Source organism: Myxocyprinus asiaticus, chromosome 41 (assembly GCF_019703515.2).
Source record: "Myxocyprinus asiaticus isolate MX2 ecotype Aquarium Trade chromosome 41, UBuf_Myxa_2, whole genome shotgun sequence".
NCBI lineage: Eukaryota > Metazoa > Chordata > Actinopteri > Cypriniformes > Catostomidae > Myxocyprinus > Myxocyprinus asiaticus.
This window is the reverse complement of record NC_059384.1, coordinates 18,933,136-18,952,975: the sequence shown is the minus strand read 5'-3', so window position 1 is coordinate 18,952,975 and position 19,840 is coordinate 18,933,136. Positions and strand designations below refer to the sequence as shown.

Sequence of the window (19,840 nt, the reverse complement as noted above, 5' to 3'; positions counted from 1 at the left end):
CATTTAATTTATAGTGTTTTGAATAATCTAAATTCATCTTGTGACTGATGTGCAATGATGGAAAATTCAGTTTCAGATCTCCAAGAAAAGCACCTGTACAATGTCTGATGGACTGTCAGGGAAAGAAAGAGAGACAGGGAGAGATGACAGCGTAGGCACATCAGACTGAAGTGTGATCAGAACATCTGCTGTAAGGCTTATTTGAAACCACACGATAACAGAAAGACTGACAGGTGATAAGAGGGAATTAATATACTGTTAATATATTGAAGTATATATGTAAGCATTATTACATGAGTAATTACCAAATAAATAATTAAATGGATATGAAATATAGACTTGAGTTGAAATTATGTTATTACATAAGAAGACAAAGAATGTGGAGTCCACAACAGCTGAATTCTACGTCCGGATTGCATCTGTTCGTGTTTATATTGCAAAAATGACTTTTTGACTGCTCATTATCCCACTTTGGCTATTATAAGACTACTTGCCAAATAAATAAATAAATGGACATGAAATATTGATAAGATGAAATTATTTTATTAGCTTACTTGTAAAGATTGCAAAGTGATCCGAGAAGTACAGTAAAGAATATTCGCATTACCTGGATGACCGATATCACTTATCATCGGATGGGTGGTCATTATTCAGAAATATCTGACTGCTGGCATGATTGAACAAACAGAATTGAGTATTCCAGAGAGGAGGTGATGAAATATTATGCATTTATTTTGATATTGCCCTTCTTCTTTTTTTTTTTTTTTTTGGCTTTTTTTAGGTCCAGTATATTGAATTGGCTTGCCACATTTGATATTAAATTACCATTTAATCCATATATGATAATTTGGGGTGATGACACAATATTTTTTATTAAATTGTAGTATTATTTTGTATAGAAAAGTATATCTTTTCAAAACCATTGATAGTAAAGGTTTCAGTCTCCCTGCATTTGTTTTTGTCATTCCTGCAAGTGTTTTTGAAGTACTTTAAAGCGTTAGATCAAACGACAAGAGTTCAAACTGGTAGAGAAGACATGTTTTTGAGAAAATGGGCAAAATTATTGAGCTTTTATGAAGATGAATTGAAATTAAGGTTTTTCATTCCACTGTAATATATTCAAATGACTTTTTACATATATACTGCAGTTTAAGTTGTAAGCGTCAGTGCGAAAATGTAAATGTTGTGACTTTATGCTACAGCTTAAAGTGTATTGTATTTATTTGTTTATTTTTATTAAAAAAAAATTTGTAGAGAATGTATGGATAGTAGTCAAATAATGATACAGAATAAGTATCATTTTTTACTATTGTTGTTGTTTATTTGTATGTTATTGTAATTGTTCTTATTTTTTTCTTTTCATATTATAATTTTTTGTAATATTGTTTGTGATTTATTTCTTTTTTGTTGTATATGCAATGTGATCTAATAATAAATAAAAAAAGAAGTAAAAATGTACAGTCCATCCTCTTTGTTCCAAACAAACTGTAAAAAATGAGAGTTGATTTTAAAATTAGAAATCTTTTAATTACTTTCAACTGAGTTGACTAGGTGGCTAGCTTGCTAAAGTAATTGTTAAAAGACGATGAGAAGAAATTTTCAAATTATTAATAAATTGTAAAACGTAATTTAGATACCACATGACAACACTTTATGTATAGTTAAAGAACTAATAAAGGGTTTAATTGCTGCATTGAATTCATTTTAACCAATGTCATGACCATTTGTTAGGATGCAGTTTGTGTGTGACTTGGTTGTCATGGAAACATGACAAGTTTGTGTACAATGTTGAGATCGACCATTGAGTTTCAATATGCACTTTCATTCACATACAAATTTGCCTGATAAACAAGAGTGTTTGCAGCCCTGTAGTGCAGCCCTGACTACAAAACCTGGACTAACATGATCCCATCATTGACAAATGCCTTTTTATTATTTTCCGACACTGCCACACAGACTTAGACTTCATAACTTGCTTCATGTAACTGGCATGATTGGAACATGGTCATACCTCCCGCATGCAATATGGTAAATATTCAATGACAAATAGCTAATGCGTGCAGCAGGTCAACTGTGTCAGCAGTGCCTTGCCAATGAGCACATGCTGAAAGAGTCTGCGATATTCATGTGTCAGTAGTCTCCAACCATAAATCATTGATGTGGCAGGTAGGGCAGTGAGCAGACACAGCTCACTTTTTCAGCATTCAATGTGTTCTTTTGGGCATGACTGGTTCTGGAGATTATGGGTCTGCACTGCAGATAGAAAGAAGTTCTGAAGTTCTCTGATGGACCAGTCCACTAAATTCAGCTCTCAGGAGGTATTCACTAACAATGAACTGTGCCCACTAATAGTGCTGTTTTTTGCATGTAAAGTCTGACCTGATTCACTAAAGGAATAAGATAATGGTGCAAAAACACCCCAAAAAATCATCTTGCAGTAGGTCAGTTTTGAGTGCTAGGTTGTGGAGGATAAAGCAGACTTTATCATAAACACAATATGCCATATTTAACTGGGACTGTAGAGCATCACTACACAACTGTGATCCAGAAAGAGGTGTAAAACATACACAGAAATAATACTTAAGTGAAAGTATGGATACTGACTGAAAATTTTACACAATTAAAAGTCCAAGTATCTAGCCAAAAACATACTTAAGAGAAAGTAAAAAATATTCACATTAAATTGTACCTAAGTATTAAAAAATTAAAAAGTAACTTTTTTCCAAGCTATAATGAAATCAAGAGAGGAGACTGTATGAGACAGGATGTTGTTAAATTTTATTATTTTAAGTTGCCTTTTTACTGTCTCTGATGACTCTGATGTCATATTTCTCCCCCAGTGGCATTTGCAACCTGGTCATAGAATCATCTTACAATAACAACATTTTTACAAAATGATTTTTATGTGGCCTGTTGTACGTAACATGGCAATTTCCTTATGAAATGAACACTAGAGGCTCTAAAACAACAATGACTTTTATTCCCTTTTTTCTCAATTCATGAGTAAAACAGCAGATTATCAATATACTATACAGTATATTGTTTATTTTTTATTACGAATATGAAATAATCAAAACAAGCAAGTACAACTCCCCCAATATTTATACCATGATCATTGGAAACATGTAAATGATTCACGCTGCAACCCCCCAATGTTCCAGCCAAATCTACGCCCTTGAGCACCACTAAATGAGGATATTGTGTTCCCTATCTGTCACTCACTCGACGTTGTGTCAATGTAGTGACACTAGGGGTCACTCTTGAGAGCCCCAAACCTCTCTGATGTTTTAAGAGAAGGCCAATGAAAATGCCACTTCCCCGGACATACGGGTATAAAAGGAGCTGGTGTGCAACCACTCATTCAGATTTTTTCTTCGGAGCCGAGCGGTGTTGATGTATTCCACTGCCAATCCATTCACCTCTACAAGAGAAAGCAAAGAGCGATCTCCGCGGCTGCTGGATTTTACGGCGCATCACAGCGGTTTCTCCCCCTCTCGCACAGATAAGTGCGGAGAACGCCCCGGGCGCTTCAGCAGCGTGTGGAGCACTAATAGAGTATATTTCTCCTTAAAAAGAGTATATATTCCCTAAAAGAGTGGGCACTGATGGAAAGCGTCTTTTTAAAGATTCCTTTCCTGTTATGTGCACTTCCTGGTTGCGGTCGTTATCTCTCCGCATCTGACGGTCACGATCGCTGCCTTACAGCGTTCGTGGATGGTTCATGCCCGCACTGTGAGAGCATGACCACGGCCATGTTGCGATCTTAGCTTTCCTTCCTTAGAGGGAAAGCCACTCCAGCCACTCCCTGCCCCGGTTCTTCTGCCAGAGGGCAAAAGACCGCGATGGTTAGTGCTGGGGGCGATTTGGGGACTTCAATGGAAGTAACTCCGCTGGGTGAATCCCCACAGACCTCCCATTCCCCAGCACGCTCCTGCCACAACACTGTTGACAACACTGGCTTCAGACTTGAGTCCTGAGATGGGCATGACACCGCGGCACGTTTCGCGTGGCTATCACGCCGATCTGCCGCCGCTTGTTCAGCCCTTGGATGGACCTGGCATTTCTATGGGCAGGGGTTCTCCTAGAGTAGGTCTCCAGGCGAGTCGTCATCGTCACGACAGACACCTTCAAGTCGGGCTGGGGCACCATTTGCAATGGTCACGCAGCCGCAGGTTCCTGGACAGGCCCTCATCTGCGTTGGCACATCAACTGCCTTGAGTTGCTCGCGTTACTACTTGCCCTGCAGAGGCTTCGACCATTGATCCAGGGCAAGCATGTGTTGGTCCGGATGGATAACACGGCGACGTTAGCGTATATAAACCGGCAAGGCGGTTTGCGCTCGCCCCGCATGTCGCAACTTGCCCGACCATACTTGTGTCCCTCCTGCCACAACACTAAACTACCCGCTGTAATGGCCGGGACTCTCTTTTGGCTCCTCAGCACAAACCTGAATGAGTGGTTGCACACCAGCTCCTTTTATACCCATATTTCCGGGGGAGTGGCATGCAAATTTCACTCGCCAATTTTCATTGGCCTTTTCTTAAAACATCAGAGGTGTTTGGGGCTCCCAAGAGTGACAACATCTCATTCCCTCCATCAGGGAACAGGGGTTACGACAGTAACCTAACGTTTTTCATCTCACTTTTGCTTTTTATGACACTATTGGTAAGGTTTAGGTTTAAGGTTTAGGGTAGAAAAGTCAGTTTTGTTGATTTAAAATATTTTAGCACCACAGAATAGACATTTCACTTCTGAACTGCCCTGAGACATGTAATGAACAACATAATTTTATACTGCGAAAACATTGCCACAGTCATGCAATGTTCGTTGCATGGGAGAAGGCACTCATGGATTATGATATCAGAGCATCCAGCCCCTTGAGACATTGAGAAAGTTTAAAAAAAATCAAAATAAGCTTTGAAGAAAGCTAGTAATGTTGTTGGTTTTATGAACTGTTTTCTGAGGTTTGCTACCAAACCTTGCTGTTGAGCAAATGGATGAACTTAATAAAATTAATAATTAATACTTACTCAGATTCCATTATTTTTATTATCATTATTATCATCATTATCATTGCTGGTTTTTAGGGGTGTGCGATGCCATTAACTGTATTTGTAAAGTCTGGCCGCTTAACGGTTAAGGCTCTGGGTTACTGACAAGAATGACGGGGGTTCAAGCCCCAGCACCACAAAGATGCCACTCTTGGGCCCTTGAGCAAGGCCCTTGACCCTATCTGCTCCAGGGGCGCTGTATCATGGCTGTTCCGAATTAGGATTTGAATTGCTGGATCAGTATGAACTGACCGCCACAGTGTTCCTATTAGAAGACTCTGAGTCACTGATAGATGATATATTCCTTTAATGATCGCTCTAATGTTGACATATGAAGATGTACATGCAACACTATGGCGCTACGCTCATTCACTGACTACTCAATTTCCATATCATCGCGAGTAGCGTATATCTTAGCTCTGCCTAGCGCTTATTCTGTGCGCCTCTCCATTATAAGAACAAACATAGAGAATTCTGTACAGCCGTCCCCACATTTGAGTAACAAATGTGTAGATTAATAGAATTCTTATGGTAGTGAATTCTCGGTATTATCTGGGAGTCCTGGAAGTGGGATAAGGCAGGCTACAGGCCGGGTGTAGACTTTATCCTTCACTTGAACCTCAGCAGCTCATATGCACTTATCTCTACTTGGCATGAGCTTCACCACTCGACCTACAGGCTATTGGGTTCATGGTAGGTTAGGATCAAGTATCATTACTACTGTATCCAGCGTAAGGGACCCTGCCGGTTGCTGCCATTTGCAGCAGGACTGAAGTGTTGGCAGGTAATCTCATAGGTAACGAATCCAGAACTGATCTATCAAGTACTGACAATGTTGCCATCGATGACATCCTATAGTCTCAGGAGCATAAATGGATTGAGGCAAGGAAGTCTCCCGCCGCCCCATGAGAAGCATATTAGGAGTGATAGGGTCAGGATTAGCTATGTCAGCTGAAACATATCCTAGTGGCTTGGAACTGAAAATACCTTCCATCTCAACTAGGATGGTGAGAAGTACGTCCTCTGATAACGATCGAGTTCCCGCTGCAACTTGGAGGGCATTCTGAAACTAACAAATCTCCCGCTCCCATGCTCCTCCGAAATGCGGCGCATTAGGGGGATTGAATTTGAACTCAATTTGATAGCTTGCCAGTTGCTGTTGAAGCTGCGGTTCCCTTTGCTCAAAAGCTGTTCGGAGCTCTCTGTCAGCACATCTGAAGTTTGTACCTCGATCTGAAATGATCTCTGCTGGTTTGCCTCGCCGAGAAATGAATCTGCGAAGGGCTAGTAAGAAGGCTGCACGTGTCGTTAAGCACTTAAAAATCATCCCCCTCCCAACGTTTCTCATTACGCCTGCCAATCTTAACAACGAATGGCCCAAAACAGTCAACGCCTATTGAGAAGAAAGGTGGGCAGAAGATACGGAGGCGAGCTGATGGCAAATCTGCCATTTGAGGAATTTTTGGCTGTGCTCTCCATCTTTGACACTCTGGGCAGTGAAATTGGTACTTTTTAATGGGCTGACGACCCCTCAAGATCCAATACTGTCTCCTGATTTCTGCAAATAGACTCTCAGAGCCAGGATGTAACAGACGTTCGTCATAGTCTTTGATTAGAAAGTACTGTAGCAGGGTGACAAGAGTCGGGTACAATGGGGTGAATCTCAAAGCTATTAATCTGCTGCAACTGCCGTAGCCTTCCACCTACTCTAGCTCTGGAGCTAGATCCCTAATTATACTACTGACATGAACTGACTGACCTGCCCTAAGAGAAGCGAGCTCTTCTGGGAAGCTCTGTGCTTGGCAAGCTCTACAGAGAGTAGCTTCGGCTTCACAGCAACTGTTAGTCAACTGAGTCCGATTTGGCTCTGCCACCCCGTGACGATGCTGACGTACAGCTTCGACTAGCTCTTTCCATGAAGCAAACTGATTTGCATCTGGAATATCATTCTGTGGCGACACAGATGCTAAACTACAGAATGTCAGACTTTTAAGCTCATTGGATTTAGGTGGCTGAGCAGTGTGTGGTCTCTTAGGCCACTTATCTGAACCTTGTGAAAGGAAGGATGGACCTTTACTACATCTGCTGGGTCTAGTAAGCTCTAGAAGCTTCTTACCAAATGTCAAATCATCAGCCGGGTTTGTTTAGTGAGTCGACATGTCACCATGATCGCAGATCTGTTAGCTCCTGTATTTCTGATACACGAGTGCCGACAAATACCTTAACCCTCTGGGGTCTGAGGGTGTTTTGGGCCCTGGAGAAGTTTTGACATGCCTTGACATTTGTGCATTTTTCAGTTGCTTAAAAACATATTAATGGCTAAAGTCTGATAACACTGTATTCAGCACAAACTGGGCTACAATAATATGTGAGCAACATGTATGTACATGTTTGTATTTTTGAGAAAATAACGTTTATGCATGGTTTTTGAAAAAAACAAAATTTTTAAGTCACTGAAATAAGGCCATATAACACATACTAAACATTTGTTCACAAGACTTTTGAGAACTGGATCTTATAGCCTAGAGTTTTTGCAACAAAATGATGTGAAAACCATCCTGATCACTCATTCATACAAAACAATGTAGTCATTTAACTTTTGTAAGACACTTTTATTTTTAGAAAGGCCGTATGTAAGGAGGCGTGGATGATCATGAATATTGATGTGATTCACACCTGAGGAGACAAAGACCCCTCTCCTGGGCCTATCAATGAGGAATGTGACTGAGAGAGAATTAATGTGAGGAGACTTAATGATTGAATGTATTGTTTGTAGCTTATGCACAAAATCAAAATTTAAGTTAAAAGAAGTAATCTGACTATACATTTTCTTTACATAAAGATTTACTTAAAAACTTTAGACCTACACTACTGTTTAAAAGTTTATTTGATCCAAAATACAGCAAAAACAGTGATATTGTGAAATATTTTTACAATTTAAAATAACTGTTTTCTATTTGAATATATTGTAAAATACAATTTATAGTCCAACTAGTAAAATATGTACATGTTTATATAAAATAGCATGTCAAATAATGTAAGTAAAGACTTATGGTGCGTTCAGACCAGAGGCATCGAGAGCGTCAAATCGACCAGAAGTCATTCATTTTCTATGGCAGCCAGCGTCTCTCGGCAGCGAGAAGCAGCACGTCCGGCACATCTTGGGCATTGTGGGCATCAGAGGAAAGTTCAAGTGTGGGCAACATTATGGTAATGAGCTTTGACGTGGTTCGGAGGCAACCTATTGGAATATAGAAGTGCTCCGCTCTAGCGAAGTCTAGAGAACACAACAGTGTAAACTTTGGTTCCCACCAAACAATAGTTCCAAAGACAAAATTGAGGAGAAACTAATTATTGCCGTGGCGGGTTTTCCCGTAATATATGATCTGTCCCTGTTTGCTTACAGGGATATACATTTTAAAAAATGATGCGTGGACAAAGGTGTCTGAAATTGTTGGTGTGCCAGGTGAGTTGATGAAATGGATATTATGGTTTATATAATATTATATATAATATATTGCATGCTAATTTTGGCACCATAGCATGCAAAACCGTGCTGCCTGATCAATCGGTAACACATTTATACCATCAGTGTTTGTCTTTTTATATTTAATTACTTTCTGCCATCGATCGATTTCTTACTTTCAAATTTAAAAGATTTCATGAGGATATACGTTACTTGTGATAGGTCGGCAAAAAGATACCGGTCGACATGTCTGGATGTTTTGCGGCCCCTTTAAATATAGTTCACAAAACCAAGCACTCCGAACGAACGTTGCCGCCTATTTCAACTATGTCAGAGCGTCCACGAATCTTTGATAGCGTTGTTGGCAGGGCAGCCAGAGCGAATTTTGACACCCTTGCCTCCTCTGGTCTGAACGCAAGGTTACTCATCCGAAATTGTATCCTCGGCTGGATCAAGTCGCTCTTCAAAATGCAAATGTTCATCGTCGGAGTCCCGCTCTTCTTCTGTGGAAAATGTGAACTCTTCGTCACTATCCAGGACCATCTGCAAAGCTTCCTCACCTGTGTAGCATGCCATCTTCCAAATGCGCAGGAAAGTGAATGAACTTGATGCTTTTTAAGGCACTGTTGGGGGCGTTTACCATTTGCATTGATCGCCTCAGCACATTACTGCATGAATAGTGCCCTCTGCGCGTGGGTGGGATCACATTAGCGATAATTAGCTGAGCCAAGAGAAACTGTATATCTCTTTAGTTTCATACAGATTGCATTGCAGGAGAATATTTGTTTTAATGTTTGTCTGATAAGTATTCGCTGAGTTTCAGTTCATTTTTGTGACGTGTTTCAGAAAGATGCTCATGTAGACAGAGAAGGCTGAAAGCGCACCCTGTTTATTTTCTTTATTTTACAAAAGCGCAAGGTTTTGTTGTTATTGTGAGTGTACACAAATAAAAGTAGACCCTTTATAGTCTCTAATGATGTCTTACACTTATCTGTATGCCCAAAAATGACGGAGTATTTTAAGTTGTTTCCACTGTTATGAGGAAAAAATCCAGCAGGATGCGCCGGGGGACCCCTGAGGGTTAAACCGGCATGACTCCGACTGTAACCATCCTACAACAGTTGTAGAATCTGTCCATAGTGTGGTCTGTTGTAAGAAAGATGACAATTCTGTCTGGATCAATCTCGCCAGCTGTGCTCCAGCTAGCGCTGCACTCAACTCCAAGCGTGGCATGGTCTGTTGACATTTAGGGGCCAGTTTCGATCTGGCCATGATGAATGAAACATTAGCGACACTCCCGTGAGTTGTAGAGAGGTATGCTACTGCTCCATACGCCCTCTCTGACGCATCACAGAAAACATGAAGGTGATGTTCAATCCCTGATTTATCCATCACTTCAGGGACATTGCAACGTGGGATCTATACGCACTGAGGTGAGGTAATTCACTTTCCCATTTGTTCCAAGACTCACGCAGATCTGCAATGAGATCTGAATCGTCCCAGTCTCTTCTCTTAGACCATAACTGCTGTATGAGAATCTTGGCCCTAGTCGTGTAAGGCATGATAAAAACCAAAGGGTCATACTGACTCGCAAGTACTCTATAAACTGCACGCATTGTCAGTGTTGAATGCTTGATAGGTCGATATCTGTAACCTAGAGTATCTGTCCCACAATTCCAACAAAGTCCTAGTGTGGGTTCTCGAGGGTCACCCCAATTGTCTTCTAACCATAGTTCCATGTCCTGGGATCTAGCATCAGGTGGTAAGTGAGCCACTACTGATGAGCGATTGCTAGTCTATTGTCTAATTTCAAATCCATTGTCCGCCAGAAGTGCACGCAAGTCATCCATTTTAGTCTTAGCCGCTGCAGCTGTAGGGAGACTCTCTAGACAATTATCAACATAGAAATTGGATTCGACTGCCTGGATGAGATCAGGAGTACTGCGTGGATGCTCTTTGATGTGCTTCTGTAATGCATAAATGGCACAGCAAGGGCTACTGGTTGTTCTGAATAGCAGCACCTGCCATTTGTATATTTTCGGTGGGATCTCTCATTGCAAATCCTGCCAAAGAAATCTCAATAAAGTTATGTCTTCAGGTAACAGGCGAACCTAATGAAACATACCTCTGATGTCTCCACTGACTGCAACTTGGTGCCTTCGAAATCGCAAAAGGACCCCAAGGAGGGACGGTCCAAGGTTTGGTCCTGACAAGAGCTGCTCATTGAGGGAAGTACCCTTGTATACGAAGGAACAATTGAACACTATACTTGCCTTCTCGTTATGGTAGATGAGATGATGCGGTAGATACCAAGATTCATCTGATTCATTAGCAGCTTCAGCTGAGATCTCTCTCACATTTCCTGCTTGAATGAGTTTAACTATCTCCCCTTGATAGGTGGCTGCCCTCTGTGGCTGATCTATGAGTCTCTTTTCCATACTATGGAGATTAGCTACCACTGACTCCTGAGGAGCTCTCAGTTTGGGGGAATCTGTAGAATGTAAGAGGGGTGGCATAAAGATGAACTCCATCAACTAACACCCTATAGGTTTTGCTCTCTAGGATCTTAATAGACTCTTGGTCCTGTCTAGAATGAGTCAACAGCTTTTCACTGTGGTAAGGTAGGAAATCTAGCTGCCACAATCGCTCCACATCTCAATAGAGAGTATCATACGCTGCTGATGCAGTAATGAAATAACTATGATGAGTGGAGGTTGTTCAATTTGGAAGACCTTCAGGACCTTGAAGAGCCCATCCCAGTTTTGTACAAACTGCGACTGGTCCTACATGATTACCTACTTGGACTTTTTCCACCGCAGTGATCAGCAGGCTATTATCTGAGCCAAGCAGTAACAGGGGCAGAACATTCTTGAATGACTGCAACGGAATACCCCTTAAGTGGGCATATCTGCGTAGAAGAGCTTGGACTGAGTAGCTCTGTTCTGCTAGATTTAAACCATCAGCAGTGAAGGCATTCTGGATTCTGTATCTGACTCTTGGAATGATCTTAGAGGACACCTCGAAAGTAACAACTGAGCCAGCAAGGAACGTGACATCAGGACGGATAGTACGTAAGGCTAGAGTTTCTTCTTTATCTTTTAGCTGAAGCTGTCGAGCAGCAGCAGGTAACAGCATGGTACGCTCTGCGCCATCATCCAATATTGCAAAGGTCTCCATTTTTATGTCTTTATTGTGCAGAAGCACAGGTACAACTTTCAATAACACTCGACTTGAGGGAACTGAAGGTGTAAGATAAATCCGAGTATTCAATGCATTGGTTGGTTTCACTTTTTCTCACTGTTCAGTGACTCCATGGAGGACTTGAAGATGTATCTCTCCACAGATTCCACATAGTTTCTTTAGAGTACAGTCCTCTGGACAGTGGGAACAGCCGCATTTCCAGCATCATTCTCCCTCTGCTATCCATTGCATGAGGCAATCATCCAATATTGCAAAGGTCTCCATTGTTATGTCTTTATTGTGCAGGAGCACAGGTACAGCTTTCAATAACACTCGACTTGAGGGAACTGAAGGTGTAAGATAGATCCGACTATTCAATGCATTGGTTGGTTTCACTTTGTCTCACTGTTCAGTGACTCCATGGAGGACTTGAAGATGTATCTCTCCACAGATTCCACATAGTTTCTTTAGAGTACAGTCCTCTGGACAGTGGGAACAGCCGCATTTCCAGCATCGTTCTCCCTCTGCTATCCATTGCATGAGGCTGTCTGTAGATTGATATTTCATTTCTTTGCACTGTGTTATGTAATGCTCTTTGCTGCGGCAGAACAAACAATGCACTTTGGATTTTCTCCATTGAGAAGACTGAGGTCTTTGTTTGGGCACTTTAGCATTCTGGGGTTCTACGCCATGATAGACTGAAGTACTTTGTCCTTTAGGTCAAGTTGGAGCCTTCCCATAAATGGGGTAGGAAGATCTCTCCTTCTGATAACGTTCAACTAGTCTATGGAATAGATGCTGTTGTTGCGCTTTACCTTGCAGCCAACCAGAAAAGTCTTGAAGGTTATACGGGTTGAGGCTGGAGACATCCAACTTGCCTTGCAGCTGTAAGAACTCAATGAAGTTATCTCTGAGATACTTCAGGAGTTTGCTAAGTAGCCTGTCTATGTGTGAACAACAATTGAGCAGCATGTGGTGCTTGTATTTCTCTGACAGCTCAGAATGAGGTTCAAGTAGATTATCCAAAGCTAGTTTCAGATTGGCAAAATCTCTTTCACTGTCTACAGCGAAGTCTGATATAGAGGGTTTCGGGTCCCCCCACAAGCTAATGGGCGGTGCATGAGCTGACTGATAATTGACATACTGTGGCCAGGTTACTTGTGGTGCTGAGTACTGATGGCCATGTGCATCAGGATAACTATGCTCTGCTGAGTAGGCAGTCCACCAAGATAACTGGGCTGACAGTCGATATAAACTGGAGCTACCGAGTGTTGCATCGTACATGCTGCAGTTGGATGATTGGTGACCCATTGTTGCAGGGTCGAATGAGCAGCATTCTCTGGTCCTAAGGACCTTCTAAGCTTAGGAGGTGAATTATGTTCATATAGTATTCGTGGGAGTAGCCCTCCCTGTGGCGCAGCATCAGGTGCTGTATAGGGAATGCACAGTATGATGGAGGAATTGAGTGGACTGAACTCATATTGTGCGGCGAAATAATTCGCTGTGCTGCTTGAGATTTCATAGCACTATGGGCTACGTTCAGTAGGAATGCATTAATGCGCTTTAACATATCCGGACGACGCTGCCGCCTGTTCTCATAAAGAGACAGTCTGCTCGTAAACTGTGCAATCTCAGTGGATGATTCCTCCTCAGCTGCAAAGATATTCTCCATCAATTTTCTCAGGGACATTATATCCTTTTACTGGACTGGCTCTGCTTCATGTGCTGAAGGAGACATACTAGTTGGAGAAGATACTGTGCTGTCTACAGCTCTGTTCACTACAGAAGTCACTGACTGTGTATTTAGTGAGCATGATGGGAGACTAGTTGATTTTGTAATATTACTATCCATAACATAGACCTCCAAATGCTTAGGAAGCTTACTTTGTCTCACTGGCCTCCCAAATGGAAGATATGAACAGGAGGGATTATCATCATGCAATGACATATCTGTGGTAGTCCGCATCTGGCTCGAAGGACCATGTTCCGAATTAGGATTTGAATTGCTGGATCGGTATGCACTGACCACCACAGTGTTCCTATTAGAAGACTCTGAGTCACTGATAGATGATATATTCCTTTAATGATTGCTCTGATGTTGACATATGAAGATGTACATGTAAGGAGGACATGTGTAAGGAGGACATATGTAAGGTTTCTAGAACAATAGAGAATAGACAAGTAGCAAAGTATTACTGAAGTGTCATCAGTTACACACATTGAATGTAAATAACATCACTCAGTGTTCTAGAGCATTATATTCTCATGTACAATCTACAATGATCGCTATATTACGTTAATAACTCCTCAGAGAATCAACATTGTGTATTACATCACATAACTCAAGCGCGATAAACAGATCACGCTGATATAAATGAACTGAACATACAAACAGTATCTCTAGTGTATACTCAGACAATATTTAACATAACAAAGTAAATAACAGTGATCTTACTTCTTCTGTTACTCATACAATGTCCCTAAAACACAAGCAATCCAGAGAATCTTCCAGTCAGAATGGCTGATGCAACACTATGGACCTACGCTCATTCACTGACTACTCAATTTCCGTATCAATGTGAGTAGCATATATCTTAGCTTTGCCAAGCGCTATTATAAGAACAAACATAGAGAATTCTGTACAATGGCTGACCATGCGCTCTGAACCCAGCTTAGCAGGGATATGCGAAAAAAAATAATTTCACTGTATATGTGCAAATGTATAATGTGTGACAAAAATAAAGGCTTCTTCTTCTTGTATCTGTATCTGTTGATATGACAAAATTATCTGTATCTGTCTCTGTATTTGGATAGAATGGGGTGTGGGTGGGGCTTAAACCGGAAGTGCATCAAAACTAAATGAAACGCCCATTTTTAAGTGTTACTCTTACATTTATAGTTTCTGTTAATAAAATGCCGTGTATATGCATTTTCATAATAATAGCCTAATAATAATAATAATAATAATAATAGTATTACTAATACAATATACAATTATTATTTAAAAAAAATATTATTTTATTCTTTCTTTCCTTCTTACCACATGAATTTGTATGCTACATTAACTGTGGAATATGTTGTTAACTGTGATTTCTCCTGGTATTTCTGATATTAATATCTACATGAAACAGAATTTTTATTTGTCTGTGCATGTATAACAACATTATTCTGGAGGCAGGAGGTGCCAAGCAAAATGTGAAATGTCAAGCACACATTTTGCAGTCAATAATAATGTAAGGCTTTACTGGTTGTTTAGATCAGTGTTACTATCAGAAATAATTAATAATTATTTCTTTAGTTATTAATTAATATTTAAAATAATTAATTGAATCTAACTCATTAAAACCTCATATGGGGCTCCAGTAAATGTAGTGTGCTACATTTAGGAGCGGGTTTGGTTATCAGCAATAATTAATAATTATCAAAGATAATTATTAATTATTAAAATCAATAGAACATTGATGAGAATCAATGTTAGCTTTTCCTAATCCTTTAAATCAACAATTGTCAAAGATAATCATTAATTGTTAACATCGATGAAACATGAATTAAAATTAACAGTAGCTTATTGATCATTCAAATTCAACAATCATCAAAGATAATTATCAATTATCAAAAATCAATAGAATATTAATAAGGATTAACATTGACGGGGCACCACCCTGGAATCAGGGACTAATAACCAGATAGTATAACAGTCTCAATATTAGATTGTTTTCTTAGGAAAATCGACATCCGAAGAATATCGATTTTCAGGAAAAAAACAATGAACCAAGGCTTGAATCCGAGCACTGACATCCCGTCAGCATGATACAGGTGTATGCAAAACAAACCAAAACACTTCTCTTTGTAATATAACAAAGTTTATTTATGCAGTAATATCAATTAATAATTAATACAATGCAGTCAATAAACTACCGACTTACAACTACAAACTAAACAGTGATGAGATTAGATATAGAAATCAAAATAATCCTATAACACATGAGGGTGTGTGTGTGTGTGAGAGCGAGTGTGTGTGTGTGTAAGGAGGGACGTGCACAAAAATGGTGGACGTGACTCTAGTGGAGAGTATGTCACGCGAGACTTCCGGCCAGAGAATGTGGCCGCAAATGTGTGCGGAGAGAAACCAGTCAATGGCGTCTACCAGTTACCGCGTGTATCCGCTTGTACGATAGCTTAGAGACAAAGCTGAGCTTTATCACAAAGCTATCTACTAGCCAAAAATGTGTCCGAGAATGTTTGTGAGGGATCGCACATGTGTGTGTGGTTAGTACGAGAGAGAGAGAGAGAGAATGAAGTGACGACCCCAAAGCCGGTTTCGTGATCGTGGGAGAGGAAGCAGCTGTTAGTTTATCACTCAGAGATGCGGTGGATGGCTCGTAAACTGTACCGGTCTTTGATTCTTTAATGGATAAACTCAGTTTGCCGGTCTCACCCGCGATGGCTGAAATGCACAACAGTCCAATGTGGTTGGACCACAATACAGCAAATCAAATTTGTGATAATTAATACCCTGAGTATTAATAATGAGCGGACATGGCGGTCCGTAAACTGTACAAGCTATAACCTTGGTACACAAGAATAACACACTATAATATTCTATCTCTGCCCAGACGTAAACCTCTTACTTGAATCGCATGAGGATGCAGAATGTGTGTTCATCCGTCCTTTAACTCAGACTCGGTTCCTCGAGGCTCGGGTGATGACGGGAGGCCGTTTCCTCGCTCTGTCGGCAGGCGGAACGGCTGCTGATTCTCGGCGGGCCGGCGGAGAAATCAGCGACGTTGACTTGATTGAAGAGGGAAGAGAAATCTTTTCTCTTCACTTCTGCAGGCAAACGGATGAAGATGCGGATTGCTCGGCGGTCTCCTTCGGATCCGTTAGAGTGTTCGGTGGAACACAGAGTAATCTCAACTCATCCAGCGAGATGGAGATTGTATGGCCACAGTTTCAAGTCGGACGTTACTTCCTTGTGCCACGAGGCTGCACCTGAGAGCAGCGATGAGCTGCATCTACACACGGCGAGCAAAGTTGCTGGAAGCAAATCCCGGAAGCATTTCAGAGGTATTTCTACTCCTGATGATGTCATGGTTGAGGTGCGTTCTGTCGTGTGCCTCATCCAATAGGAGTTGAGAGTTCGATCCTTTAGTGAGCAAGGCTTCATGGGATTTGTAGTCTGTTTTGGACCCCCTTTGTTTGATTTTACATTTTACATAAGGAGGAATATTCCTAATAGATGAATACTCTATGGAGCATTTAAACCTTTATGGAGCATTTTAACTTTTTTTTTTGTTGTTAATTACCTTAATCGCTGATGTAAATATAAATGCGGTCCACTTTAAGAGATGGAAAGACGAATCACTTAAATCACTTCAGGTCAGGAATTTAACATTGTGCTCAGGCTTAGGCTATAAATAAATACATGGGAATCATGTGTGAATTGTGTGATACATTAACATAGACATTTCAAGAAGTGGAAAGTGTATATGATGTCATATCTTAATGTTACACTTGACAAGCTCCAGATGCACACAATTAACAGAGGCCGCAAACGAAGTCGAGACCGTGGCCATCCGATCTGAAATCACAGTGTGTGCATTTTCATTCATAAGGTTTACACTTTAGAAATATTGGCTGCACAGATTCATAAATTCATTGTAATTTTGGATATGTTTATTTAAAATGTCACTTTTTGGATAATCAGTCATACAAATATTTGTATATATTATTTGGATAAATCCGTTATTCATTTTGAAGTCATTATTCGTGCCTTTCTGAATAAGGTATTCGGCTTCGGGCACATCCCAACTGGTTATATAGTTATTATTATAATGAATAGTTGCCTAACAACAACAACAACAACAACAACAACAACAACAACAACAACAACAACAACAATACAATTTCAGCAAAAAGGGAGTAGAAATTAATAGATATGATTTAAATATGAAGGCAAGAGTAGAAATGAATGGCATGAACACATTTAATTACAAAAGCCTTTTGTTCTTATAAATATACAGTATATTTGCAATGTGAATGATAATTTTTTACTTGATAACTGTCTAATCTGTAGCAGTAGCAGGCGTTTAGAATAGTTTAGGACAAAACCTGCCAGTGTTTCTCACTTCGTGCTTATAGTTTATAATTAATACATCACATTCAGTCAGGCAGTCACATACGGTCTAGTGGCACAAATATTTCAACGTATCCGAAGCTCAAATCAGATCCAAAATTCTACCTCTGCAGATGGTCAGAACTCCACACAACTGCCGTGCGGCACTCCATTTGAAATAACTGACCTCTGGTCTGTCATCTGTCTTTTGTCAGATGCAGTGAAAAGGCGGCTTCAGTCCAGTAAGACAAAAGAAAATGATCTGCAAAAATGTAGTGAGTACTTTTCAAGTTTAAATAAAATTGTAAGGAGTAAAAAGTACTATTTTTTCTTTGGAAATGTAATTAAGTAAAAGTACAATTATTCTGTTTAAATTGCATTCGAAAGTACAAATCCCAAAAAATAATACTTAAGTATAATTCTTACGTATTTTTACTTAATTACTTTACACCCCTGGATCCAAGTACCTAAATCTACTCTTTAAAATGCAGAAAGTGTGCTCGTCTGCATCATGCGTCTGAATATATAGGTGGTTAAAACCCTCTTTTCTATAATTTGATCAGCATAAACTACTGCAGTCATGATCAATTTAAAATGTACACAAACAACTCTATTTAAAAAAACAAAATCTAAATATTAATGCTTCATAACATGTACATTGCAATTCATAAAACAGAGAAGTACAGTTTCTTTTTCTTTGCCCTGGTATCATACTCTCCACTGCTCAAAGTGTGACTTAAAGGCTTCTATTATTTTCAACAAAAAGGCTGAATACATTTCCCCCATTTCATTAGCATGCAGGATATGCAGTGAACTGGGTGGACAGTCCTGCCAGGCTTTGGGAATAAAGTGAATGAATGCAGGTGCTTGTTTGACAGGTGTAATTACCAGACTGAGCTGTCTGCTGCTATTGGAAACATCAGAGGGTCACATTGTTGTTTTTGGCATGTCAGCATGTCATGCCTCTGGGTAAGAGACTCTCAAGTGTCTCAAAGCCACTGACATCTTTTAAGGACATTCAAGGACTCTTAGACACTTTGAGAGCAAATGTGGACTGCTAAAAGACAATTATAGGCCTGCATTTCCATGTCCTTTGGGTGACTACATCCTACCTATGACTGTAAACCTGCACTCAATTTTGTTTTGGAATAAGATGGAAATAAATAATACTTTTCATAATTCTCTGAAATCACCTATTGGTGGAATAACAGTTTGAATATTTATGTGCATTTTCTAACTATGCAGCTTATAATAAAATGTAATGCATTTCTTCCACCAGTATAAAATAATTAAATGTGACATCAAAAAACTGCACCATTAGCACCACCCAGTGGCTGCTTCAAGGCAATACAGAAACTCTTTATTAATTTCAGCCAGCCTGCACCTACTTTTCACAATAGCAAATTTCCTTGAAACTGAACTTGGTTTTTTTAAGGGTTTGATTTTATGAAATGTTATTAAAACTTAAAATTAACAGACAACAATAGATAGGTAGGTAGAAAATATTCTATGGAATATTTTAAAAACTAAAACCTATAAAGAATACCTAACTCGCAAACACGCTCATACAAGCTGAATCTCCAAGAAGAATGTTACTTGTTCAAATATTATTTATAAATTCAAACAAAAAAGCTTTGTTGCCAGTAAAACTTCCAGCTCATCCAGAATTTGAGGTTCAGGGTTAATCCAAGCCTGGGGAAAAGTTTGCAAAGGAGCAGAAAGCACTTACCAAACACTTTACCCAGAAAGAGTGACTTCACCAGATTGAACTGTGTGTCTGAGGCTTCAGGCAGGGTGTAGCTGACTGGAGGATAATGATCTAGCTGCAAGAAAGACACAATTATTAAAAACAGTAAAAGACTTCTATATGCAAATGTTTCTCTCTGGTGGTCATGGTGGAAATGTACATGAACTTGATATTTTCTTATTACTGGCTGTAGTGCCATCTACTTACCAAATATACAATAAACACAACTGAACATACAGTTACCGAAACACCACACCTGTAGCTGACTTACAGTTCACTAT

The 19,840-nt window shown here is 40.0% G+C and overlaps 1 protein-coding gene across 2 annotated transcripts in view; it reads right to left on the bottom strand.

The window, feature by feature from the left end:
* LOC127431520 (contactin-associated protein-like 2) overlaps positions 1-19,840 on the bottom strand; it is a 588,401-nt gene that overhangs the window by 24,532 nt on the left and 544,029 nt on the right. For both annotated transcript variants that reach the window (XM_051681959.1, XM_051681960.1), the window contains one exon: positions 19,542-19,635. In XM_051681959.1, coding sequence (XP_051537919.1) covers positions 19,542-19,635 — 94 coding nt within the window. The remainder of the gene's footprint in view (positions 1-19,541; positions 19,636-19,840) is intronic.